The following is a 27,609-nucleotide window of genomic DNA, read 5'->3' on the forward strand; positions in this document are numbered from 1 at the left end:
GATAAGAGCAGTCCCAAGCTCCACAGCTGCCAATTTTCAACTTTCCAGGCAAATATTACTTCTTTTACTTGGTAGAAATGGTGGAGCTTGTGGACGGACTTACTCCATTTGAGTGGCGAAAATCTTAAAATTACAGAATACGCTCGTAAGAGAAGCTTACTCGTAGTTTTATGCCTTCTGGAGTCTCGTTTTCCCTCTCTCTTCCCCCTCCAACGCAGATGAAACGAAGATAGGGACGTCCTTAACTTGGCTCTTCGTACACACGAAAAACTGTGTTAAAAATGTCGCTAGCATAATACGAGTCTTCAGTGAATTAAAAAAAGCTTTTTTTAAAGTTTTTTTTTCCCGCTGAAAGGTCGTTGATTAGAACATAGAAGGTGCAAATACTGATTGATGCCAAGACACCCATTGCCAAGCGTTGATCATAGAAGATTCTGAAGAAGAAAGCAAGAACCGGCGTCATGTTTTCATTTCAGCAAGGGTTTAATACTCCATGCATCTAAAGCTTCTAAACTCTTCAATCAATCAAAAAATGCCGCGGCCATATCTCGCTGATAGTTGAAACAACAACTACCAGGCAGAAAATAAGAGATGAAGATTCTAATGTATGAAGAAAATCCACAACAGTGAAGTGTACCATCTTGTTGGTAGGTACGGCTTGCATTCTATGCTGCTTCAAGATCTCATGATACCAGGTGCATCAATGGATTGATTCATTCAATTCCAAGCGCCAATGCTTCGCAAACAAGCTAGTCTTTTTCCAGTGCACACATTCCGAAACAAGTGAGAATGCTCCAGTTGAACTGCTTGCAACACTAAACTCTGCTGTGCTGAGTCATTTCTGCCAATTGTTTCCTTGTGAGATTGGCAATAAGGGCCAAGGAAACAAAGTTTTTTGTCATCTTTCTTGTTTCCTCGACCTCCAAGCCATAGGTTTCTTGAAGCTTCGCAGCTTCGCATTCAGCACCTTCAGCTTCTGCAAGAAAAACAGCTGCTTCTTCTGGATCTGGAATTTCATGGACTGCCGACCCCTCGGCCCTAGCAGCAGCAGCAACTAACTGCAGTCTCGCACAAGTAGCAAGAGCTGCCTCTCGTTCCTTCAATAAAATCAGCTCTTCATTTTTCTGCAATTCCTCAATTGTCTCTTGGATGTCGGCTTCGACTTTAGCCAGTTTCGAAGTGGCTTCATCCATGTTAATCATGATAGTTTCCTTCTCTAGATTCAAGGCCTTTGCCTCGGCAGCTATTCTTCCTGCTTCCTTGAAATTTCTTGCAGTAGCAGCAACTTTCTTTTCTGCTTCTAATTCAGGACCTCTTTTGTCAATGAAGCTAATCTTGTGCTTGTAAGAAACAATATCTTGCTGGATGCTTGCACGTGAAGTTGATAATTCCTTTAAGAAGCAGTGAAAATGAAATTTAGTCATATTGATGGCCAAAAGACAAACACATAATATGATTTCATCTATGCATGTGTCTACATTAAAGTTGGAGACTCTGGTGGGTATTTTTACCAATTTCATGTGAAAACTACTTTGAAATACTTTGAGGGTATTTGTTGCTCAAATGCAAGAATAAACCAGTATTTGCTTGCAAATTGCAAACGCATAAGCCCTGCATTCTCAACATCCAAAAAAAGCATAGCAATTGTACAAATATTAGAGTTTCCATGTGTATCAGTTTTGGTTTTCATATGATAGCTTTGAGAAAGATTTTACCAGTTTTCAGTCATCAAATCTGTCCTACAAGTGTATGAGATATCTATCATTGCCCTTAATTGTTCATGAACTGGCTTGCCTTTAAATACCCTAATGAAATGGATGAGGGCAGAGAAAAATATGAGCATGATTAACAGTGAAATTCGTTTTGTTGAAATGTGCAAATTTCATTTGATTATTTTCTTTCTTAATGGATTAGCATACTTAGCAGCTTGAAGCAATAGCACAGTCTGAACCTAAAACTTTTCAAAATCATGGTTAACAACAGGCTGGCTTAGTTTTATTGTTCTAAGACTTGTTCACAGTACTTCAACAATCTACATTCATGTAAAGAATTATACAAATATGAGACAAGCTATAGAGAGCAGCAGAAATAAACCTGTAGAGATGTTCTTGCAGCAGAAACTTGCTGTCTGAGAATTTGGACCTCCTCTGAAATTTTCTCTTCAGTCTTGGCAAGCTGGACCTTATCCTCCCTAGATTTCAACACAGAGGCTGCTAAATTTCTTCTCAACTTAACAAGCTCTTGCCATTTTTCAGCTTCGTTTATGGATATGCTGGCAAGCTCCTTAAGCTTTGATCTTTTGTCTTGCTCCAGAGACAGATAGTCATCCACTTGTTTCTTTTTCAAGAATAAAGCTGCACTCTCTGACTCTAGCTGAGAAATGGCTGCGTGCAAGTCATCATACTTAGCATCTATAGTTGACTGAGCCTCCTGAAATCCAGATAACATGCCTGTGATCCTCTTATCGATTATTTCAATGTTCTCATCATTCTCAGTGATCTCTGCTTCCTTTAATTTAACCAAAGCAAGCAACCTATCTAATTCCTCCGTCAATACAGCTCGTTTACTGAGCAGGACTTCTTTCTCTTGTGTCTCATCTTTGATTGAGCTCTTGATGAGATCTTTCAAACCTGATTGTGCTTCTTTGATTAATTGACTCTCAATATCCAGTTCCATTTTCTTAGCCTCTAAGGCTTCAGTTGATGACAGCCATTCCTTCATTTCTTCTGAAGAAAACTCTTCAGCATTTCTCAAAACTAAATCTGCACGATCAGCAGCATCCTGGAGTCATTGAGATAATATGTCATGGATCAGAGCCTTGATCCACCTAACAAAGTGGAGTATTTAAAGCATATAAACAGAACCAGCAGATGAGTTAGAGAAAAGTTGCAGAGAGAAAAGAAAGCATTTTTAATAAACAACAGTCTTCTAGCTTTGTTCTTTTTAATCAACTAAGTTCATAATTTAACATCACAAGGTGACCGGGTAGAATTTAGACTCTGAAAGCTCTAAACTTGGTTGGAACGGTAGGAATTGTGCTTATACAACTCAAGTGAGATCACAGATACATAATGTGCAATCAAACTTATATAACTATGATACTTTCTGCTTCTTGTAAAAGAGACAAAAGGGATAATTTGCTTGCAATTAGTCATCATCTGTTGACAAACGTACTCAGCATCGCAGAAGAGGCTCAATTTTTTTTACCAAACTCAGTTTGATGGAAATTTGGTTGGAGAATAGCAGCTTAAAGCATTTAGTTCCACACAAGGGTTATGCAATGTTTTCCTCGATCTTTCAGGTTTGTCAGGATTCGGGAGATAAACGTTCAATTGATCTGAAAGCACCTATGTACAGCTTGATGTGGAAGAGATCTCGTTACATGCGATCAAATGGAAAAAAGTACAATAGCAAATGGCTAAAGTCTACCAGTTGTGAAAAATGACAAGCCAAAGTTAGCTACTCGACAGCCTAGAATTTTGGAGTTGTATTCTCATATAGCTCCCAAAAGGACCAAGTACCTTCTCAAATTTTCATGTTTTCTGTTTTGGTGCCAAATAACTGGTATATCTACAGATAACCTGTCTCGGATATGGGTCTTCCTAATGATTTGATTGTGGATTTTTTTGTAAGCAATTTCCTCTCTAATTCTCCATAAAAGAAACCCAAATGGTTTCTTCATCTTTCTCCTAGTTAACCTAGTGAGTCACTTAAGCTGTTAGCAATCAGTTAAGGTGATATGTACAAAAGCCACAGCCATTAGGATCGTTGAACTATGAATGCAACCGACCTTTGCAAATTCTTTTAGTAGTGAAGCGGCTTCTTCCTCTGCTGCAATTTGCATCTCCAGAACCTCTTGCAATTTCGAATCTATGGAGTCGCAATCAGCTTCAGTCTCTTTCAGTTCATTGAGGAGTTCCTCTTTCTCCTTCTCAGCCATAGCAAGTTTCTCACTAACTTTTTCAGCCTTCTCAAAATCTTCAGCCTCACAAGATTCATCAAGTTCCTTTTCCAGTTGTTTGTAATTGGCAGATGCTAAATTGACTTTATCTGCTGCTTTTCTTCTCTTTTTTGCCAAATCCTTCCTCTGAGCAGAAACAGAGGCAGCCATTTCCCGAATCTGGTGAAGCTTTTTGGATATATGAGTCTTGATTAATTGCAGTTCCTCCTCAACTGAAACACCACCATGTTCCAGTTCTGATGGCTTGACAGGACAATCCTTGACTTCGAGTATGTCATTATTAATCTCCTCCTCTGGCCATCGAGTGGCATCCTCTATGGGAAGGTGAGAGGAATTACCTTCCTCTCTTTTAGAAGGTGCATCAGAGAGGTTACTTCGGGGTGAACTAGCTCGCGGGGAGGGGGGTATGTCATGCTGAGAAGGAGAGTCGAGATGAGGTTCCAAAGGGGGTTGTTTGGAAGGATAGGAGGTATCGCGGTGGTGAGAAGGAGAATCCGGATGAAGGTCCAAAGGAGGTTGTTTTAGAGGGTAGGACGTATCAGGCTGGTGAGAAGAAGGGTCCTCCGGGAGGTCGGAAGGCGGAAGCTTGGCAGAGTCGTCGGCAGGAGTATCGACAAGAGAGGAGTATGGGTTCGAATTGTCATATAATTGGCGAGTCCGTGGAGGCGATGGATCAGATTGAGAGGGAGGAAGTTTCTGATGGGAGGATGAAGCAGCGGCGACTTCTCGGCCATAGCCAATTCTAAGGCCTCTCTTCTTCTTCCTGGAGATCTGCCGAGAGATGGCGGAAGGTCCGTCCGTGTCCGGTTGGGTCGTTGGAAGTGGTGTTGCTGAGTGGGATTCAGAAGTATCTGGATCGTGAACGAGGGAAAGATCAGAGAAGAGGTTCTCATCGAGCGGCTTTGAGTGGGATTGTTGAGATTGAGCAGGATCAGGATCAGGATCATCGTCTTCCTTGTCCAATATTGTCTGGGCGGGGGAAGAAGCAGGAGGAGGAAGATCATCAGAAGAAGAACTATGAAAAGGGTCGATGAGGACCATGCCCTCGAACAGAGACCCCAATTCATCTTGGCTATCCATCATTACCACTATTCCGTGTTAGAGCAAGTCGTTTTTAACACCTCTCCTGGATTAGTTAGCCGTTCTGCGGCTGCTCTGCTTCAGCCTTCAAGCTGTGATCTTCCGCGAGGAGATAGATGGGCGGTGGAGTCAGCGATCGAAGAGAGAGATGATGAAGATGGAACCGGTTGGACCGCACCAGTTGTCCCTAGTGTTAGGTGGTTTAGGCGGCGCTGCCCTGCGCCGCTCCGTTTGTTTCCACGTTACAGAGACAGACCGGTTACTCGTATTTGCAAGGCGAAGTTTATTTTGTTTTACTCGGGCAGAAATCCGTGACCGGCCCGTATCTCTTTCAGTCTTCGCCTATTGCAAGGATTTCTTGTATTGCATTTACCTCCCTTGATAAGTATATGCTAAATAAATAATTAAATAATATATATATATATATATATATATATATATATATATATATATTGTCAATCACCCCTAAACATCTGCGTGAATTTTACCCTGCTGCGGACATCTCCCTTACGATTTCACAACAGAGCTTACCATGTCGGATGAACTTGTCATTAGGCGCTAGCACGCCATGTTTTGGGGTTTAAGTAACAGGAAATTCCATCCCTTTCATCTCTTATGGCTCATGTTTATTTGCCTTGAATCAACCATTGGAATTTCCGTCTCTGTCGCTTCTAATGAACTGAAAAGCAGCTTCTGCATGGAGACTTTAAGCAGGTCAGATTGGATAGGAGCATCTGCTTGTGTTTATAGTTCATGATTAATGGTCGGTGCGCCTCTGTTGTGATTTCTACGTTAATGGAAGGTTTAAGAGATTCATTCTCGTATTGGGTAATTGATCAGGGAATCTAGGATGGACGGAAGAGTCATATTTCAATACTCCCATGAACACAAAAATGGCAAATGTATACATTTCTGGAAAGAATATGAAAATCCCACGTTATTACATTTGCTTGATCTCTCCTTTTCCGAAGGATCATCGCATGTGAAAGAATATGAAAATTGAAGTTGAAAAAAGAAAACTATTTTCCTGTACAAGACGACCAAAAAAAAAAAAAAAACAGTGAATGAATGGTCCCGATCTGTGAAGAAGAAAAGAAACGAAAGTGAAAATTCCGATTACAAGGAGCTTGCCTTGTGTGCAGAGTCGGCAGCATTGAAGTTGGAAATGAGATCTTGCAGTTCCATGTAGTGGGCGGAGGGATTCCTGCTCTTCAAGAGTTCAAGAAGATGCAGGAAGAGATCAATCTCGCAAGCTATCCTAAGGGCTCCCTCGTAAGAGTAACCGAATTCATCGACGGAGAGCTGCAGGAGATTCTCAAAAAGAGGGTGATTCAAGTAATTGGCTTCAAGCTCGAACTTGCACAGAACCTCCTTGCCCACGTAGACTCGAACATGGCCTTCGGGAAGCTCGGCAGGGAAGCTCCTTGCTCCGCAGCACAGGAATTTCTTCATGAAGGCAGAGGCAGTCATTGGGGTATGGGAACGGAAGGAAGAGGTTGCTTTCCTGATCTTCTTCTTCTGCTGCTGCTAAGTGGCCTGCTTGCTTGTTTGTTTCACGTTGACAATTGCTGGTTTAGGCTTAGCGGACGAGGGGACGAGGGTTGGGTCCGGCTGATATAGGCAATGGAAGCCATTAAACAAAAGGGACCGCGTTGAAGAAGAACCAAGGATTCTCCAATAAAATAAGCAAGCCATTCCCATTTTCCATTTCAAGCTGGGGAGATTCTCTGACTCTGAGACACTGTAGAGACTTGGCCGCGTTTTAGGGGAGCCAGCGTGGTGCTCCTTTACAGTAATACACTTACCTTTAATTCATTCCTTCTTCTGCTACTTATTCTTCTTAATCTTTCGCTACAGCTATAAATTATTATGAGATATCAGATAAGAGAGATGAAGGAAGATAAAACGAGAGAGATAAGAGAGCTGTGGAGATGGCGGTGATCTTCTTGTAATAAATGATAGAAAGAGAAAGGGACAGGCAGAGAGTGTGAACCGTGAAGCAGAGGATGGAAGTGTTCCTTGAAGAGAAAGTCAAGACAGCTAGAAAACCGCGTGCAAAGAGAAATTAAAGAAGCCTCTTCCCCTGCCCTCGCAGAAGGCGGTGCCTTTGTCAATGGCGATGAGAGAGCAGGTTCCTTCATTGCCTTCTTCCATGTGCCTTCCCCCAATTTATCTAATCCAATTATCGTCTCCTACATACTCTCAAATTTAAACTATTCCTCTTAAGATCTAAACTTCAAACACTACCCACACCCTTAATCGTATTCCTATTCTTTCCCCTCCATTTGTTGCTTCTTTAAAAAGTTCGAACACTGATACTTTTTTTTCCGGCCTCCACAGTACTGTCACCGGCGAACGATACACCCAAAAGCCCAGGATGGTTCATCCTCTCTGTAACTTGCTTTCCTCGGATCAGTTTCAGATCTGCTCAGGCAGTATGGCTTTCAATGAAAGTTTTTACTGTCAAGCAGAGATTAGTTTGGAATGATTAGATTCTTCAGATTAATTATTCGCATTAAGAACCTGTAAATTGAAGAAACTTATGTTTTTCTTCTTATTGAAATTGAGTAGAAACTATCTGCTTCTTCAATTCTACTGTTCTTTTCATCTGTGTACAGTTCTAATCTATAGGCAACTACAATAGTCTAGCAAAGGAGTCTTGAGTTCTCCGTCAATTGCAGTTTGGATATACTAGAGAAGTGTTCCGAAAATTCCTAAAATCTGCCTGCCATGACTGGAGGTATTATCTTGGGCTTCCGCATTCATTAAGATTCATCCGGATTAGGGAGGAGGGGGGCGTTATACTGCTGCTGCCAAACATGACCTAATTGATTTTAACCTGGATTTGTAAACCAACCCAACAGACTAATCGGTTTGGGTAGATCAGTATGAATTCATGTTGTAGTGAGTGTTTTCTCTTAGAAAAAATTCTTTCTCGCAGATAGATCTTGATATCATTGAAGATGAAGAGATAACGAGGCAGAATGAGAAGTAAAATTCTTAGGGTAATGAGGCCGTTATTCTACCTAGGATAAGAGTTTTACATCCACATTCTCCCTTATGATCCTGTTCATCTTTAATAATATTTTAGAATCTTCCTGCATAGAAAAAATCTATCAGAAAATATTTTCGAACTCATATGCCTCTACTAGCATCTAGTACCAACAGCTCCTTGTTTTGGTTGGACCGATCCAAGATAAATCACCTGGGCAAGATTGTTAAGCTCGGTTGCAATTTTTCTATTCAATAGAGTTTCTTCATTTAAATTTGCACAAGGAATACCTGTCTTTGTTTACCTTGCAGCATATCTTCACTAGGTTTTATTTTGCTAAAGAGCTTTTTTTTTTTTTTTTAACTGAGATGTATGTATGTGGATAAAGTTCTCTAGGTGAAGTTGTCAGCATCTGTTCTCTGTTTGGTTCAGTACTGTCTTCTCATCTGTTTGAGTATTTTTTAGCATATGGTTACTTCGTATAGGACCTTCCTTTCTGAAGTTGAATTAACAATGAAATAAAATTGCATACATGTTCTACCTGCAAGAGTCAAGTTTCGTATAAAAATAGAATCGCATACCTGAATTCTCTGGAAGACTTCTTCCTCTGGAAGACAGCTCATGCCAACAAAGTATTCCATTAGCTCATTCGAATTACTGAGCAAGACAACACCCATTCAAACTCTATCTCTACTCTTGTTTGGTCCATTGATAGACTATTACCTCAATGGGCAATTCATACTAAACCATAAAACTGTCTTCTGCTGCAATTGTGAGTTCCTCTCTTTTAGCTTTTACTTCTCACCATCTTATATAGTACATTGTTGTTGTAATTGATGTTTGCAATGGATGGTCATTGGTCTTCATACTCCTGTCCTGCTCTTTGGCTGTATTCTGCAATGTCAGCCAGTATCTCTGCATTGGGCAGTTATCAGCTGTGTTATTCCAGGTGTTAGGCCACATGAAAACAGTGTATGTGCTGACCCTTGGGTGGCTGCTCTTTGATTCAGATTTGACACTGAAAAATATACTTGGGATGACTCTTGCTGTCATTGGAATGATTATTTACTATTGGGCTGTGGAGGTTGAGAAGCAGGCAAATTCCAAGGCATCACATAAAGATAGCTTGACTGAAGAGGATATTAGGTTGCTAAAGGAAGTTATGGAAATTGCCACAGTGAAGGATATTGAGCTCCGTCAGTCTAAAGCCTAGGTGATTTATCCTGGATTGGCTGAAGAAAAACAAGTGGCTAGTCGGTGCTCAACCAACATAGAACTTGGACCTAATTTCTCATTATTCTGTCTTTTCTTTTTATTTTGAGTTTTACCTTGTAAATCTCCAACAAAGATCGAGATGAAATATATTAAAATGGGCAAACAAAGCGAGGATAAAACCATGACCATTTTTTATGTTGAATTCTCAATCATGGTATATTGGCTATCATAGTTTTGTATAAAAAAATATAATTAAAAAATCTAACAGACAACATAAGGTGACTCCACCTCCTACGGAGGGGTGGTGCCACCTTTGGGATGAGAAAGAAAACTCTCTCAACCTATCTATCCTGTTTTGTTTTAATAAAGGATTTTTTTTTAATCTCAAACCGGGGCCTCACCACCTCCCACCAGAATACAGGAATTAAAAATAATAATTCAGGACTTCAAATGAAAACATAGGAAGACAACAAAATCAGGGCAAAAATAATCTATAAAATTCCTGGGGTTGAGTAAATAACCGATTTAAATTCCTGGACTACTCTAATTTTAGCCAAGGCAATCCCTAGCTAAAGTAAAATTTTACATCAATCCTGTTCACATTTAGTAATATTAAAGTCTCCTGCACAGAAAGAATCTCCAATGAGAACAGTACCTAAATACAACCTCATATGTTGTTTGGCACTGATCCAAAAGCACCGACTAGCCGCTTGTTTTCCTTCCGTCAATCCAAGATCAATATCCTTCACTGTGCCAGTTTCCACAGCTTCCTTTAGCAACCTAATATCCTCTTAAGTCAAAGCTATCTTTATGTGATGCCTTGGAATTTGCCTGCTTCTCAACCACCACAGCCCAACTGTAAATAATCATTCCAATGACAGCAAGAGCCATCCCAAGTATATTTTTCGGTATCAGTTCTGAATCAAAGGGCAGCCACCCAAGGGTCAACACACACACTGTTTTCATGTGGACTAACACCTGGAATGACACAGCTGAGAATCGACCAAAGCAGAGATACTGGCTGACATTGCAGAATACAGCCAAAGAGCAGGACAGGAGTGTGAAGACCAATGACCATCCATTGCAAACATCAATTACAGCAACAATGTACTACCATAAGATGGTGAGCAGTAAAAACTAAAAGAGAGCAACTCACAATTGCAGCAGAAGACAGTTTATAGTTTAGTATGAATTGCCCATTACGGTAACAGACTACAAATAGAGCAAACAAGAGAAGAAACAGAGTTTGAATGGGTGCTGACTTGCTCAGTAATTCAAATGAGCCAATGGAACACTTCTTTTGTTAGGATCCGATAGACTGCATATCAAGAGAAGCCTGATCAGATAATGTCCAATTAAAGTAGATCTGTATAAAACAAGATCCTCACATAAAAAATTTTAAAAGACTAAATCAAGAAACTTTGACCAGAGATAAAGTTAATATAACAAGCTTAAGAAGGATGAATCAGTTACCACAGCAAGGCGATGTTATATAAATGCACAAGGCTTCAATTAGATACAAAAGTTGTTCACAAAGATCATCAGGCTTTATACTTCTCGTCAATTAAATACTCACAAACAGATGAGAAGACAGTAAACTGAACCAAACAGAGAACAGAACCTGACAACATTACCAAGAGAATTTTTTCCACATACATACATCTCAGTTGAAGGAAAAAAAAAAAAAGCTCTTTAGCAAAATAAAACCCAGTAAAGATAAGCCACAAGGTAAACAAAGACAGGTATTCCATGTGCAAATTTAAATGAAGAAACTCTATTGAATAAAGAAGGAAAAGAGAATGGAAATACGACGTTCACACTGTTGCCTCGTTTTTAACTAAGCTAAGTTTGCAGGATGAACTGTAAGTACACAACTGTACTAAATCATGCTGGTTATAATCTGATTGAAATAGTATATATGAGAGAAAACATGTGCCTCTAAAATATTGAAAAGAAAATATAAAGTCAGAGAAGTCAAAGAGACGGAAGAATAAAGCAAGTTGCAATAAGTAGACAAATAAAAGAAATAGGAAAGATCTTGACGGGAATAATTCGCATAGGAAGATATCCTAGATAAATAGTGCAGAGACATGACACGATAGAACTCTAAAATTCAGCGGAACACAATGGGGAAACACAAAGAGAGTATCGTTGATAAACTCTTCTCCAGAATTATTCACGCGTAACAATAAGTTTCTGTATAGAATCTAAGCAATGAAATATCAGATCTGAAGATGCATCGCTATCTCATAGGGATCATTCAGTCAAATACATAAATTGAAGAGAATGTGAATGGAAAGGAAAATACCGTCCTTTTCCTCACCGGGTTGGGACTTTGTCCCAATGGTTTGACTGAAAGATGGGATTAAAAATCAGAAGTCGGACTCAAGAAAGATAATAGTTGAGCGGTTGAGAGAATGCACTATTAATTAATGACTGAACATATCTCGCCCCTTACAATTTTCATAAAGAACAGGAAGAATTTAAAGGAGACGTATTTCAGGAAAAAAAAATGATTAATCTGTTGTGGAATGATGAGATGGAAACAGGATCGATTAGTACATAAGAACAGCAAAGAAGATGGGTTCACTGTAAGAAAAAAACTAATCAAATGGCCAACCCAAAAGGAGACAGATGGGAGCAGATAGAAAAATTCAGGCTGAACATAAAGAGAAAAGTTTATAAAGAAACAGAAAAAAAGAAAAAGAAAGAGGAGCGCGATATCTTCTTAAACAGATAACCGGGCGCTAGAAAACGATTAAGAGGAAGCAAGAAGGGAGATCTAATAGAATGGGGAGATTGAGAGAAAGCGAAAGGATACCAACCGAAGCTGAAAGCATAACCGCTAGGAGACATGAGTTGCTTGTTGGCCATGATAATGGCGACAGAGCTGACGACGTTCATAGCCCAGACTCCATAGGAGAGACGGTTAGAGAGGGTTCTCGTATCATGGATTCTTTTCTTGAAGCATGTTTTCAAAGGATATTCTTTCTTTCTCGTGTCTTGGTCCGTGGCTTAGCTGCTCGAACAAAATAAATAGACGGCTCCAAACGCAAGGGGGGTTACTGCACTTTGTTAGTGCAAGACTAAAGGGCTCCCCTCTGAAGCCTCATCGATACAGAATACAGGAATTAAAAATAATAATCCAGGCGTTCACAAGAAAAGATAGGAAAAACCCATTTAAAGCTTTTCATCTTGAAAACACGGCAAAGAATATACGTTCTACATACGGGGAGACTTTACAACGGTAAGATTCAAAAGAATAACTAGGGACTACTCTAATTTTAGCCAAGGCAATCCCTAGCTAAAGAAAAAAAATTTACATCAATCCTGTTCAAATTTAGTAATACAACCTCATAAGTTGCTTGTCTCAGATCCAAAGCAAGGTCACCTAAGCTTTAGACTGACCCAGCTCAATATCCTTGGCTGTGGCAGTTTCCACATTTTCCTTTAGCAACCTAATATCCTCTTCAGTCAAGCTATCTTTATGTGATGCCTTGGAATTTGCTTGCTTCTCAACCTCCACAGCCCAACTGTAAATAATCATTCCAATGACGGCAATTGCCATCCCAAGTATATTTTTCAATGTTAATTCTGAATCAAAGAGTAGCCACCCAAGGGTCAGTACACACACTGTTTTCATATGGCCTAACACCTGGAATGACACAGCCGAGAACCGACCAATGCAGAGATACTGGCTAACATTGCAGAATACAGCCAAAGAGCAGGACAGGAGTATGAAAACCTATGACCATCCATTGCAAACATCAGTTACATCAACAATGTACTACCATAAGATGGTAAGCAGTAAAAACTAAAAGAGAGCAACTCACAATTGCTGCAGAAGACAGTTTATAGTTCAGTATGAATTGCCCATTGAGGTAATAGTCTACAAATGGACCAAACAAGAGAAGTGACAGAGCTTGAATGGGTGCTGTCTTGCTCAGTAATTCAAATGAGCCAATAGAATACTTCTTTTGTAAAGACCCGATAGACTGCATATCAAGAGAAGCCTAATCATATAATGCCCAATTAAAGTAAAACTGTATAATACAAGATCCTCACATAAAAAACACTAAAACACTGAATCAGTTACCACAGCAAGATGATGATAAATAAATAAATGTAAAAGATTTCAATTAGATACCAAAGTCACAAAGATCATCCGGTTTTATACTTCTCATCAGTCAATCATAAATATGATCATTGTATCCTCCAAATATAAAAACTAATCATTTCTCATCAGTCAATCGTAAATATGATCATTGTATCCTCCAAATAAAAGAACTAATCATTACCTAATTTTTTGTCTGTAGAAAGAAATAAACAAAAAAGCAAACCACATTGATCTGGTGAAGTTTGAATAAATAGATTCGAATTTAGAGAAAATGGAGAATGGAGCATGTATAATAGAAGCATGAGCTAGCACTGATGGCCATCAGAATTGATGCACGAATTTTGAATGTCAATCCTTCCTCATGCAGTACTCTAAACAGTCTTGTAAACCATACTCTTCTACATGTAGCAAGATATGATCAATGACCATTCATTCAATAGGAAACAACTCTCACATGTTTCACAAATGGAACAAGCTCCCATTGGACAGTTCAACGAACAATAAAAGCATCGATAAGAAGTAGAATTAAAAAAAAAAAGTAACTGGCCTATGAGGAAACAGTACGGTGATATGCTCCCACAAACGTATCATCATATCAAGCACACAGGATCCTGAAACAGAAATTAGGGGACAGATGCTAATAAAATTATCGATCACAAACTGAAGAATTAAATTAGAGAAAAACCCTAAAAAATCCGAACAAAGGTAGGATTTAGAAATACTAGGCAGTTATCTTCCCAAAAAATGACAAACCACAAATCCATACCACACGACAAATCAAAGTATTTCGCTGATCCACCAGTAAATTGATCAACTGTTTTTATATGAAACTTGACTCTTGCAGGTAAAACATGTATGCAATTCTATTTCATTGATAATTCAACTTCAGAAAGGAAGTTCCTATATAAAGTAGCCATATGCTAAAAAATACTCACAATTTGCTGCAAGGATGTAGATAAAACTGCTATGGATGCACAAAGCAAACCCTTGAGATTTACTTTTACATCAGTTACAGTACATACTCCCACACCAACAACCACAACAATCACGGCCATCTTCACTTCTTTGGAGTAATTTTTGCCATGAAGAAGCCACTCCATTATGCATACAACAGGAATCATGCTCAACTTTGAGATCTGCGTTATTACAATTACAGCACTATTAACTAACTATTACTAGCCAAAAAAGACAGCAAGCCTAAGCACAAAATGGTAAAAAGTGTGGGGTATCACAAACCTGATAAAATCCAACAGAGTTTAGCATAAGACTTAAATTCATCCCCGTAATAGACATATTGGCAACAATTGAGAACCACAGGAGCTCCCAAATAGGTACATGCTTTGATGCTGAATAACCAGTAGCGTTGGAAATTAACCCTACTAGTGCCGTAACCGCAAAGTGGAACCCAGTTAAGGTTGTCGCTGAAGAAGTAACAGCATATCAAATGTTAGTAATATATTTTCAGATTAAACAAAGGGTACTCCAATCCTAAAAGAGTCTTTCACTATAATAAGTAGAGGAAAAAGTTAATAATAGATCAACTTTAAAATGGTAAAAAACTCCGTGGCATGATGAGAATGATTTAATATATTGAAATGATACATAACTAAAAATAAGAAAGTTGAAGCTGTTAAATTAAACAGATGAAAAGACAGTAAATCGAACCAAACAGAGAACAGAACCTGACAACTTCACCTAGAGAACTTTATCCACATATATACATCTCAGTTAAAAAATAAATAAAGCTCTTTTGCAAAATAAAACCTAGTAAAGATACGCTGCAAGGCGAACAAAGACAGGTTTTCTAAGTGCAAATTTAAATGAAGAAAATCGATAATAAAGAAGGAAAAGAGAATGGAAATATGATATTTGCATTGTTGCCTCGTTTTTAACTAAGCTAAGTTTGCAGGATGAACTGTAAGTACACAACGTTGTACCTCTTGATCCAGAGAATACAAGAACTATGGCTTGCACAACTGTACTAAACCATACTGGTTATAATCTGATTGCAATAGTATATGTGGGAGAAATGCCTCTAAAATATTAAAAAGTAAATATGAAGTCCGAGAAGTAAAAAAGATGGAAGAATAAAGCAAGTTGCAATATGTAGACAAATAAAAGAAATGGGAAAGATCTTGACGGGAATAATTCGCATAGGAAGATATCCTAGACAAATAGTGCAGAGACATGACATGATAGAACACTAAAATTCAGCAGAACACAAAGGCGAAACACAAAGAGAGTATCGATGAGAAACTCTTCTCCAGAAACATTCACATGTAACAATAAGTTTCTGTATAGAATCTAAGCAATGAAATATCAGATCTGAGGATGCATCGCTTTATCATAGGGATCATTCAGTCAAATACATAAATTGAAGAGAATGTGAATGGAATGGAAAATGCCGTCCCTGTCCTCAATGCGTTGGGAGTTTGTCCCAAAGGTTTGACTGAAAGATGAGATTGAAAACCAGAAGTTGGATTCAAGAAAGATAAAAGTTGAGAAGTTGAGAGAATGCACTATTAATTAATGACCGAAAATATCTCGCCCCTTACAATTTAGTTTCCCATACAATTTTTATAAAGAACGGGCAGAATTTAAAGAGACCAATTTCAGAAAGTTTTGATTAATTATTGTGGAATGATCAGCTGGAAACAGGATCGATTAGTACATAAGAACAGCAAAGAAGATGGGTTCACTGTAAGAAAAAAAAACTAAGCAAACGGCCAGCCCAAAAGGAGACAAATGGGGGCAGATAGAAAAATTCAGGGCTGAAAATAAAGAGAAAATGTCATAAGAAACAGAAAAAAAAAAAAAAAGAGGAAAGCGAAATCTTCTCAAACAGATAACCTCGGAAAACATATTTCGGGCGCCAGAAAACGATTAAGAGGAAGCAAGAAGCAAGATCTAATAGAACAGAGAGATTTGAGAGAAAGAGGAAAGGATACCAACCGAAGCTGAAAGCATAGCCGCTAGGAGACATGAGTTGTTTGTTGGCCATGATAATGCCGACAGAGCTGACGACGTTCATAGCCCAGGCTCCAACATCGGAGACAGCAGATTTCTTTTCGCTCCCCTCCGTCACTGTATTCTTCTTCATTCTTGGATCCGGCGAAAGATCACCAGTACTTGGACTGAGGGGGTACAGGGAGATGGATCGCCACTGACGGGCAAGGAAAGGGTTGCTCGCCTGCCTAATGCGGCGGCACCGAGGAAAGAGATGAAAAGAAAAGGATTTCTCAACGTCTCTCGAATAGGACCAAGTTAATAAAGGGGAAGAAGACGGTTAGAGAGGGTTCTCATATCATGCATTCTTGTCTTGACGCATGTTTTCAAAGGATATTTGCTTTCTCGTCTTGGTCCGTGGCTTAGGTTCTTGAACAATATTAATAGACGGCACCAAACGCTAAGCTTCCCCTCTCTCCGCTTATTACAATCTCCCTATCAATCTTGGGTTAATCCCTGTATTTTTCTCCTCTGTTTTCTTTATCACCTTTTGGCCCGAATCCGTTACAAATCCTCAACGGGCGAGAATGACCGACTTGCCGACGATGAAAACGAGAAGAAAGCAACCTCTCTATTTATCACAAAGCAGTAAGAGAGGAGGCTCCGTCAAAAAATGTAAAGAAGAGAATGGTAGATCTGGCGTAGCAAAGTAAAAACAAAACCAACAAAAAGCGAAGATGGATGGAAATGGGAATGCGCGAGGTAGAAAGAATCTGAAAGAAGAAATTAAACCGAAACGAAAGAAGAGAATGGTAAAGATAGAGAAAGGACAGATGGACCACCGTCACCACCACCCCCCACCGCCTCGATAGGAAGCTGTCAAAATCGGGATTTCCTCCTTGGCCGATTTAGGGGATGGATCAAATTTATATAAGCAGTTCGGCACTGCGGAGGGGTAGAAAAGTAAGATATTAAAAGAATGAAAAAAGAAAGAGAAATGACACGGAAACTAGGTCTCTTGGTCACGCCATGAACCGGCCAAACGCTTATGGCCCGTTGCGTATGGCGTACAACGAGACCCTTGTCGGCGCCGGAGGCTCGAACTGGTTACAAGGCCAGGAGCAGGAGACGAGCCTGTCACATAATCAGGGCAGTAAGCAGTTGGCGGTGAGAGAAGAAGAAAGCAGGGAAAATGGAATAATCGGCTGGCTCTCACATGGGAGTATATGGACAACGAAAGCAATAATGATGCGTTTAAATGTTTAAGATGGGCTAAAAAAACCCATCCAGCTCATCCTTTTTGTTTCTTCTTAAATCTCAAAAAAAACCCAGCTTCCTACAGCCTTCAACATCATTGAGCTACAGAAGGAAAAATTAAACAAAAACTCCGGGCACTGCTGCAGTCTACAGGTCAGGAGGTATCTTATCACTGCTACTCGGCTGCTACTGATACATGCAGGTCGGGAAGTATCTTATCACCGTTCATGGCGGATTTCGTAGAGTGACGATCAAGAGAGTCCCAAGAAAGTGTCCAAGGGAAGGGACAAACCGACAAGGGGTACCTGTTGTATTTTCTGGCCCTACTTGACATTTGCAAAATTCCCAAACCAAATCAGCGGATTTCATCATTCCTATTCATCTCGCAGAGCCGGCGAAGACCGATCCATTAAACAACGCGGAGGCGGAGCCGAGTCACATGTACGATGTTCTGCCCCTGCAAATTTAATTTTTAAGCATTTGATTCTGTTTCCAATTTTTCATTCTCCACGCGCTCTTTCAACTTTCAATTTTCAACTTTCAACTTTGCGTCAATCACAATCTCATTGTGTATTTTTTGACTTCCACCTTCTCTTCCTCGTATTAAATAATAAAACCAGTCGACCTTCCACCTTCGATACTCCTCCTTTTCTTTTCGTTTTTTTCGAGAAGAAGCAACAAGATAAAAAAAGAAGAAGATCAATGGAGACCATTACGTTTCGTCTTCATCATGTAGAGGCTTTCACAAATTATAACCCATATGCCTGATCCAACTTACTGAGCATCTCTAGTTTGGAAAATTGCAGGACCAATTCCCAGAGTCAACAGATTTAACAACTAAAAGAGAAGGAAATGAAAGAGCCCATTCCGACTTCAGGGTTTGTTCAGTTCTCCAGTCTACTTTGACGGCTTAAACTGGCAGTTTTGAGCCAGAAAAAATAAAATATATTATGTGATTAATATATTTCCAATCATTTAGTTGTAATTGATTATGGAAAATGGTATTTTGGTCCCTTTGTAATTATTCTTACAATTATATCTAAAAAAAACTAAGACTAAAGGGCTCGAAATGAGGGAGCACATAGGGGTGGGCATCGATTGGGTCGGGATCAAGGTTGGGGTCGGGTTTTTTGAAATCCAAACCTAAACCAAAAACCCGAACATGAAAGCTCAAACCAGACCTGACCCAATCCTATCACCATCCCCTAACCTCCTCCTCGCCCCATCCTTGTAAACCTAACCCATCCACGCCCCATCCCCGGCCCTTTCCCTATCCCTTTTCATATTAGTGGGAGACGGGTTTGGGGAAACCCATCCTTAACCTAAAACCCAACAAGTTTTTTTCCCCACCCTGTCCACAACTCATAGGGTGAAACTCGAACCTAGGGCTCTCAGGTTGGGTTCTCAGTAAAAGCCAACCAAATGCCCACCCCAATCTTCATGGGTTCTCTTGCACAAAACTCTCTCTCTCTCTCTTGTTCTCGTATCTTCTCTCCTCTTTTTCTTCTTGCAACTTTCTTTCCCACTTCTGGTTCACCACCTAAAGAAGTTTCTCAAATCTAAAACCCTAGAATCCAACAAATCGATGATAAGAGCAAAGTAATATAAACCTAATGAGATGGGTGAAACTCAAACCTAGGACTCTCAGGTTGGGTAGGTTGGGTTCTTTAGTAAAAGCCAACCAAATACCCACCCTAATCTTCATGGCTTCTCTTGCACAAAACTCTCTCTCTCTCTCTCTCTCTCTCTCTCTCTCTCTCTCTCTCTCTTTTGTTCTCCTATCTTCTCTCCTCTTCTTCTTCCTCCAACTTTCTTTCCGACTTCTGGTTCACCACCTAAAGAAGTTTCTCAAATCTAAACCCTAGAATCCAACAGAAATTGATGATAAGAGCAAACTGATATAAACCTAATGAGATGGGTGAAACTCAAGCCTAGGGCTCTCAGGTTGGGTAGGTTGGGTTCTCAGTAAAACCCAACCAAATGCCCACCCCAATCTTCATGGCTTCTCTTGCACAAAACTCTCTCTCTCTCTCTCTCTCTCTCTTATCTTCTCTCCTCTTCTTCTTCTTCCAACTTTCTTTCCCACTTTTGGTTCACCACCTAAAGAAGTTTCTCAAATCTAAAACCCTAAAATCCAACAGAAATCGATGATAAGAGCAAATTGATATAAACCTAATGAGATGGGTGAAACTCAAACCTAGGGCTCTCAGGTTGGGTAGGTTGGGTTCTCAGTAAAATCCAACCAAATGCCCACCCCAATCTTCATGGGTTCTCTTGCACAAAACTATCTCTCTCTCTCTCTCTTGTTCTCCTATCTTCTCTCCTCTTCTTCTTCTTCCAACTTTCTTTCCACTTTTAGTTCACCACCTAAAGAAGTTTCTCAAATCTAAAACCCTAGAATCCAACAAAAATCGATGATAAGAGCAAACTAATATAAACCTAATGAGATGGGTGAAACTCAAACCTAGGGCTCTCAGGTTGGGTAGGTTGGGTTCTCAGTAAAAGCCAACCAAATGCCCACCCCAATCTTCATGGGTTCTCTTGCACAAAACTCTCTCTCTCTCTCTCTCTCTCTCTCCTATCTTCTCTTCTCTTCTTCTTCTTCCAACTTTCTTTCCCACTTTTGGTTCACCACCTAAAGAAGTTTCTCAAATCTAAAACCCTAAAATCCAACAGAAATCGATGATAAGAGCAAACTAATATAAACCTAATGAGATAGGTGAAACTCAAACCTAGGGTTCTCAGGTTGGGTAGGTTGGGTTATCAGTAGAAGCCAACCAAATGCCCACCCCAATCTTCATGGGTTATCTTGCACAAAACTCTCTCTCTCTCTCTCTCTCTCTCTCTCTCTCTCTCTCTTGTTCTCCTGTTCTTCTTCTTATTCCAACTTTCTTTCCCCCTTTTGGTTCACTACCAAAGGAAATTTCTCAAATCTAAAACCCTAGAATCCAACAGAAATCGATGATAAGAGCAAACTAATATAAACCTAATGAGATAGGTGAAACTCAAACCTAGGGTTCTCGGGTTGGGTAGGTTGGGTTATCAGTAGAAGCCAACCAAATGCCCACCCCAATCTTCATGGGTTATCTTGCACAAAACTCTCTCTCTCTCTCTCTCTCTCTCTCTCTCTCTCTCTCTCTCTCTCTCTCTCTCTCTCTCTCTCTCTCTCTCTCTCTCTCTCTTGTTCTCCTGTTCTTCTTCTTCTTCCAACTTTCTTTCCCACTTTTGGTTCACTACCAAAGGAAGTTTCTCAAATCTAAAACCCTAGAATCCAATAGAAATCGATGATATGAGCAAACTAATATAAACCTAATGAGACAATAATATTTTAGAAATAAAGATGAAATATAATACATATACCATCTTGTAAAAAAAATTAGAGTTAATTATATTGTTTTTGTGCATTAATTAATATTAATAAAAATATTGTCATACCTAAAATGGAGTAAAAAAAAACTCGAAGAAAAGAAATTTAGTCACTTGAGAGGTGCAAGGATTTAGTGAAAATTAATATCCTCAAAATAAAATCACCAAACTATCTTTACCAAGTACAGAGTTGTAAGGTATGGAATAACCATTGTATTTTCTCTTAGATTGTGTTTTTTTTAAAATATGACCGTCTAGTGGTGTATTACCAACTAGAGGCAAATTCCAAATACAACCCTCTAATATTTAATATTGTTGACGTACAAAGGGATTTGGTTCGTGAAGTGCTACGATCATAAATACAACAATTTAAAGAAAATTAGAAAACTTGAAATATATGAGTCCACACATCAATTTGATTAGAGCTTTGGATGGATGAGTTGATTGGGTTACCTTTACTAACCTCTACTTGATGTTTGATGAGGAGATTTGGCCCTGTATTGCATGTGATAGGTTCAAGAATGACGGCAAAGTAGTGGCAAAGTCAATTGCAACTTTTGTTGCAGAACTCCAACAAGGTTCTAAGCAAGACTTGGAACTTGGTGTCTTGGTAAGGCTTTAGACTCTCCTCCCTCCAAAGGACAGAGTTTCCCTACACACAAGTCTCTTAAAAATTTCCTAGGGTTTTTTCTTATCCAAATTGAAAGAGCCCCCAAGGCCTATGGGAAATCCCTATATTATAGGGTGACCCCCTTTGTTCATCTCATGTAATTTGAAATGGTACCAACTCCTTCACTTATTGGTGCTATGCTACAATGTCATTTGTCAATCATGTGCCAGCATATATGATTAGGATTCTCCTAAGATGCTTATGTGTTAGCTATATACACCTTGATTGTTGAAATGACACTCATCTAATTTGATTATAATGAAGGTACCATATGATCAACTTAATCTTGACCACTAGTTGGGTTTTAATCTTAATAATTAAAATAGTCCTAGGGTTAAGTATTTGACTTTCTGTTATCTATTAGGCCGGTCTTTTAGGTAGTATTGGCTAGGTGTTCACTTGAGTTTCAAAATAACCTTACTAAGTTTTGAAATATTTGTTTATATTTTTTAATTAATATTTTAAATTTTAAATAAATTTATTTATAAAAAAAATTTATAAACCGTATCCGAGGATGGGTCGAAGACATGGCTCGAATGGGCTGCAGTAAAACCCGCCCAGAATACGCCCCTTGCCGTCCCTAAATAGGAGAATCTTCCGAGAAGGAGCGGATAGGAGTCAGTGTGACATAGGGAAAGAGAGAACGCGCAAAGTCGCTAAGCCATAGGACTTGAAGAGTCGAATTGACTGGTGAAACAATTGTGGGGATTGGCAATTGAGTGGGTCAGAAATCGAGACTGATTCATTCCTGGCGGAAGAGACTCGAGATCGGAGAAGAAAGGGTAGATCGAAGGCCGAGCGCCGAGGTAATGGTTTGTTTGTTTGTTTCATCGTTGTCCGATCTAACGCTCGGAGCATAAACTTTCAGATGGTGGTGCTCGATTCGTTTCTTGGCCTAGGTTAAGCAATAAGTATACGACTTTTTCTTCTGCCCTCAGTTTTTGAGAAACGAAAATCGGATCGTCATCCCACTGTTTCCCTCTTGTCGTGATTTTTTTGTTTCAAATTTTATCAAATCCGTATAATTCGGGGAGTCGGTGATGGGGATTCCACCTCCTTCGGATTCTTTAGTCACTCCTCTTTCAAAATTGAATGGGATTTCGGCTTCTCCCAAGTCTTGGCCTCCCGGATTCCGTTTCCATCCCACAGACGAGGAGCTCCTACTATATTATCTTAAGAGGAAGATATGTCGTCGCCGCATCAAGCTTGACGTTATTGGAGAGATTGATGTCTACAAGTGCGAACCCTGGGAATTACCTGGTACGATCTACTTACTGAATCCCACTACCTGTTTTTTTTTTGTGTGTGTTTATTTTCTAAATGTTCCCTTTTGGGATTAATTTGTATTTTTGTGGATGTGCTCTTGATTGCTATTTCTTTTCTTCTTCTTTTTTTCTGTTTTACTGAATGGGTTCATCTCTATTTCTTAAGGTTGCTTTCGAGTTCAAGACATCCCAAACTCTTATCATATATATTCTAATAGTCTTCTGGTTCGATGTAAAATTAATTGTAAATTAAGTTTATTATTCGGTTTTTGTTTTCTTACAAAAAACCTCCCTATGGGACTTGTTTCCATTGTTTCTTCCATTTTTTTTTTTAATATCAATCATGGTTGATAGTTTTTAATCAACATTCGTGCATACCATCATCTCAGCATATTTCATATTTCATATTTCAAATTCTTTTTTTTCTATGTAGGTCATTTCCTCGTTTCTAGACTGTATTTCGATTTGCTAGCTTCGATTTAGCTGTTGATGCCTTTGCAGTTACACTAAATTTATTTCATTCTCTTTCTTGAAAGTTGGCTAACGTCTATTTATATGTTTCTGGTTATGTTTCCAGACGGTGGATCATGTTTAGCCTTCTGCTTTTCTTTGCGGCATATTCATAATTTCTTATTACTTTTTATTTTATTTTTTTATCCTCATGTATTTCTTCATTGTGTCGTGATTATTTGCATGCAGATAAATCTCTACTCCAGACTGGTGATAAACAGTGGTTTTTCTTCAGCCCTAGGGACAAAAAGTACCCAAATGGAGCAAGGTCGAATCGGGCTACCATGCGTGGGTATTGGAAAGCTACTGGAAAGGATAGGAGCATTTCACTGAATTGTCGGCTTGTTGGCATTAAAAAAACCCTTGTATACTATGATGGGCGTGCACCCAATGGTAAGCGTACTGATTGGGTGATGCATGAATACACCATGGATGACGAAGAGCTTCTTCACAACTGCAATACATTACAGGTATGCAGCTGGTGCATTATTTTCCTTCCTTGTAGCTTCTTGTTCATTTTGACCTTCTTCTTTTTTGTGAATGTTTATTATATGTATACACTGACAAATTAAACCTGAAAACCTTGTTCAGACTTGAATCCAAAATCTCACATTAGAAACCCCCTTCTAGTGGTCACTGAGCCAAAGGCCTTTTTTTCCCTCACTCTTTTTTGTTTTTCCTTCTTCTTCTTCAGGATGCGTATGCACTTTACAAAGTTTACAGGAAAAGTGGACCAGGCCCAAAGAATGGTGAACAGTATGGAGCAACATTTAGAGAGGAGGATTGGTCCGATGATGACCAGATTGGTGAAAAAATGAAAAACACTAGTACGAGGAAGATAGGCGCTCTAGAGGTTAAGGACAGTGTCTCTGTAGACAACTATTTGGGTAGTGATCAGTTGCTTTCTCCCATTGATGATGATGAAGAGCTCTTGCAGAAACTGGTAGACGATCCTGAACTAAATCAACATTGTTTTGATGAAAGTGAAATCCCCCAGGTACATTTGTACTTCACTCATTGGCTTCCATTCCCATTGAAAAAGCTATCTTTATTTCTCCAGTCAATACTTTTTTAATATTGATGTGGCCAAATAGCTTTTCAGTGTTTGTTTGTTTAATTTTCCAAGAAAAATTAGACAGTATGGGCAAAGTTTTCCATTAACAGGCAACACCCTCGTGAGGTTGTTGGTTTGGCCTATCTCTTGACTCCATTAAGAATGTCAATTGTTATTCGTTGCTGTTTGAGTATCTGTTAATGCTTTATCCTAGCTGCTTTTTTCAGTCTGCAGTTTTTTTTACTGCTACAGCTGTTACTCTCATTTCTTTCATCTAACTGTACTTACAATCTGCCTTCCTTTCTGTAGGTTGATATTCAAGACGGGACAGAAACAAGTTTTATGGGGCCTTTGCTTCAGGAACCTTTCTGTGTTCAAGTAGGGACTGAGATACCTGGTCCTTGTATGATAATCGATGATGCAAAACCAAGCCACTGCATTGAAGGGTCAGGGTTTTCTCTTGTTCCATGTGAAGTACCAGAGGTCACATCGGCTTTTGATTTGTCGCAGCACGAGTCCTTCCAAACTGACTGGGGTTTTATGGAATTGAATGATCTCATTGATAGTCCAGGGCCTTCTGCTTCAAAGTTAGAAAATAATATTGATGCCAACTTGCATGTCTATGATTTGGAAAGAATGTGCGAATCTGAATCTTACTTTGATGCACCGATGTATTTTTCTGATGCAATTTTGACTCAGGATGAAACTCTTCAGCTGCCATTTTATTTGGATGGTATTGGTCGTGATGTGGTTATCAGTCCATTAGGTTACAATCTTTCAGACCTTGGTGAAGAGGGTGATTACTATCATGATGCTGCAACAACTCAAGTAACCAGCGAACTATGGACACATGAGCAGAACTTAGATGTCTTCTTACCTGTAGAATCAAGTCATCTTCTAGAGGCTCAAGCGTCAGGTATATTTCTGACAGATGAGTGAACATCAAATCTAACTATATTATCTTGTTGTTGTTACAGCTTCTTGTCCACTTATGATTTTGTATGCAACTGAACTATGCTGTGTAGGTATGGTCAATGTAAGTAGCACTACAAATGTTATGGAGGGAGAACAACAGGGGAAGGGAAATGTTAGCAATGGAGGTGAAGCTGGAGGGTCTAATTCATGGTTCACTTCAGCAGTTCATACATTGTTAGAATCAATCCCTAGTCATCCGGCTTCTGCATCAGAGAATGCTTTGATTAACCGTGCATTTGAAAGGGTGTCAAGTTTTGGAGTAGTGCGTTTTGGAGCTTCCGGAGATAACACAAGTATGGCTGCCACCATTCCTGGACAAGCCAAGAGAAGGCTGAATGGAAATGGTGGCTTCCTTTTTGTTTCATGTATTGGGATCCTGTCAGCTGTATTATGGGTGGTAACAGTTGGAGCTACATTGAAGGGTTTGAAAGCTTTTGCCTCCAAGTACATCTCGTTGTAAAGATTGGACGTGCACATGTACAAAAATCTCGCGTCTTATCCTATTAATAGTTTGTAGTTACCAGTCCTGTGTAATGTTGGGTTGATCACTGTCGATTGAAGTCTTTCTAAATGGGCTGATGAGAGGAAAGAACAAACAAATCCTTCTTTTTGGTTCTTCTGGTGATCAAACAAGAAAATTGTGTTCTGTGAGTATTGCAAATCCCTTTTGATTTTCTTACCTCAGAATGCTAGTTCAATGAATTATAATCCAAAATCAAGAGTGTGAGCCGTTATTTCATGGTTGTTTTTACGCAGGATAGATGCCTAGCCAATGGTACAGGTCTCTTTTATAAGATTTTTTGAGGGTGTAATTGTAATGGTTTTTGGTTAGGGAATCTCCAATTAATACCCCCAATAGGATCACTTAGCTACAGCTAAAGACTCAGAAATAGGGGTGGCATCAAACCGAGCCAGTTCATGAGTGGTTCGAGCTTAGCTCAGTTCAATTCGATTTATTATTCTTCTCTTGATCTTTCTTTTGAATGTCCATCATGCAAACTTGGTAAAAGTAAAGTTTTACCTTCTCTTCATAATGTCTCTCATGCCTTACAATGTTTCGATCTTATTCATACTGATGTTTGGGGAATTGCTCCTATTGTTTCTCATGCGCATTACAAGTACTTTGTCACTTTTATTGATGATTGTAGTCGTTTTACTTGGGTTTACTTTCTACAGGTTAAGGTCGAAGTTTTTTTAGCATTCAAACGTTTTCTTACGCTTCTAGAGACTCAATTCTCTACCATAATCAAGGTCTTGCACTCTGATTCTGGCGGTGAATACATGTCTCATGAGTTTCAAGACTTTCTTCAAAGCAAAGGGATCGTCTCTTAGTGCTCTTGTCCTTCGACATAGCAACAAAATGGTGTTGCTGAGAGAAAAATCGTCATCTTCTTGATGTGGTCCGAACCCTTTTACTTGAATCCTCTGTTCTTTCTCGTTTTTTGTGTGAAACGCTTTCTACTTCGGTTCATTTGATCAATTGTTTACCTTCTCCTACATTACATCATGTTTCTCCCTTCTTTAAGTTGTTTGACCATTCTCCTTCCTATTCTGATCTTCGGACATTTGGTTGTGTTTGTTTTGTGCATCTCCCTGCTCGACCAAACTATGATTTAGTTTGAAAGTTTGCGAACCAGTTTGTTAACTTAATGAGGGCTCAAGATTGGGAGCGAGAGTCGTCTTTAAGTTCGACTTGATTTCTTCCTTCCCTTGTCTGTCATTGTCAATCCTTATCTCTGTCGAGCCCCTCCCGTCCACTACTGTGGCCGCCTACGTCGCAACAGTCAACCCCGATGACAACTCCTCGCCAGCAACAGAAAATAGACCTAAGTTAGGGGAGAAATAATTTTTTTCCCTTACGCGTGTGAAGATATCATGCATCATGCAATTTTGCGTGTGCAACCTTCTCTCGTGCAATTTCGCACGTGCGAGATCACAAACACGTGAAAAAAAAAATGTTTCTTGAACTCTGGCTGTCTCTGCCTCATGGCTCTTAAACAGACTCAAATTGTTTGAAGTACTCTCTTAATGCTAAATCCACTTAAGTTTTTCAGAATAACAAATTAGTAATATTTCAAAATTGTTGCTCTATGAATCCATGCTCTGAAGAAAAAACGAAAATGGGCATATAATTAAGTTATCTGAAACTATTTTCCTTAAACTTTTTCTCTGTTTCCATGATCTAGTTTTTTGGTCCTTCA

The 27,609-nt window shown here is 39.3% G+C and overlaps 4 protein-coding genes and 1 long non-coding RNA gene across 5 annotated transcripts; 2 read left to right on the top strand and 3 right to left on the bottom strand.

Annotated features, from left to right (window-relative positions):
* Nucleotides 1-459: 459 nt before the first annotated feature.
* Nucleotides 460-5,305, bottom strand: LOC137946139 (intracellular protein transport protein USO1). Its single transcript, XM_068792339.1, has 3 exons — nt 3,791-5,305; nt 2,095-2,781; nt 460-1,391 (listed from the first exon to the last, which is right to left on the bottom strand). Exons 1-3 carry the CDS (start codon nt 5,042-5,044, stop codon nt 816-818), a joined length of 2,517 nt encoding a protein of 838 aa, XP_068648440.1. The 5' UTR covers nt 5,045-5,305; the 3' UTR covers nt 460-815.
* Nucleotides 5,306-6,114: 809 nt separating this feature from the next.
* On the bottom strand, nt 6,115-6,877 carry LOC137947014 (auxin-induced protein 15A-like). Its single transcript, XM_068793307.1, has one exon. It carries the CDS (start codon nt 6,509-6,511, stop codon nt 6,158-6,160), a length of 354 nt encoding a protein of 117 aa, XP_068649408.1. The 5' UTR covers nt 6,512-6,877; the 3' UTR covers nt 6,115-6,157.
* A 5,537-nt stretch (nt 6,878-12,414) lies between these two features.
* On the bottom strand, nt 12,415-17,451 carry LOC137946141 (UDP-rhamnose/UDP-galactose transporter 2-like). Its single transcript, XM_068792341.1, has 5 exons — nt 16,318-17,451; nt 14,602-14,786; nt 14,301-14,501; nt 13,082-13,243; nt 12,415-12,993 (listed from the first exon to the last, which is right to left on the bottom strand). Exons 1-5 carry the CDS (start codon nt 16,463-16,465, stop codon nt 12,640-12,642), a joined length of 1,050 nt encoding a protein of 349 aa, XP_068648442.1. The 5' UTR covers nt 16,466-17,451; the 3' UTR covers nt 12,415-12,639.
* Nucleotides 17,452-17,619: 168 nt separating this feature from the next.
* LOC137947003 (uncharacterized) lies at nt 17,620-21,931 on the top strand. The gene is made up of 3 exons (XR_011111101.1): nt 17,620-18,009; nt 18,375-18,446; nt 21,448-21,931. It is a non-coding gene; the product is annotated as an uncharacterized lncRNA (long non-coding RNA).
* Nucleotides 21,932-22,181: 250 nt separating this feature from the next.
* On the top strand, nt 22,182-26,147 carry LOC137946140 (NAC domain-containing protein 17-like). Its single transcript, XM_068792340.1, has 5 exons — nt 22,182-22,864; nt 23,569-23,849; nt 24,074-24,376; nt 24,743-25,349; nt 25,459-26,147. Exons 1-5 carry the CDS (start codon nt 22,645-22,647, stop codon nt 25,866-25,868), a joined length of 1,821 nt encoding a protein of 606 aa, XP_068648441.1. The 5' UTR covers nt 22,182-22,644; the 3' UTR covers nt 25,869-26,147.
* Nucleotides 26,148-27,609: the final 1,462 nt, after the last annotated feature.

This window comes from Aristolochia californica, unplaced genomic scaffold, assembly GCF_029961685.1.
Source record: "Aristolochia californica isolate CCGP_79_NKW_82.1479 unplaced genomic scaffold, dmAriCali1.0.hap1 SCAF_12, whole genome shotgun sequence".
NCBI lineage: Eukaryota > Viridiplantae > Streptophyta > Magnoliopsida > Piperales > Aristolochiaceae > Aristolochia > Aristolochia californica.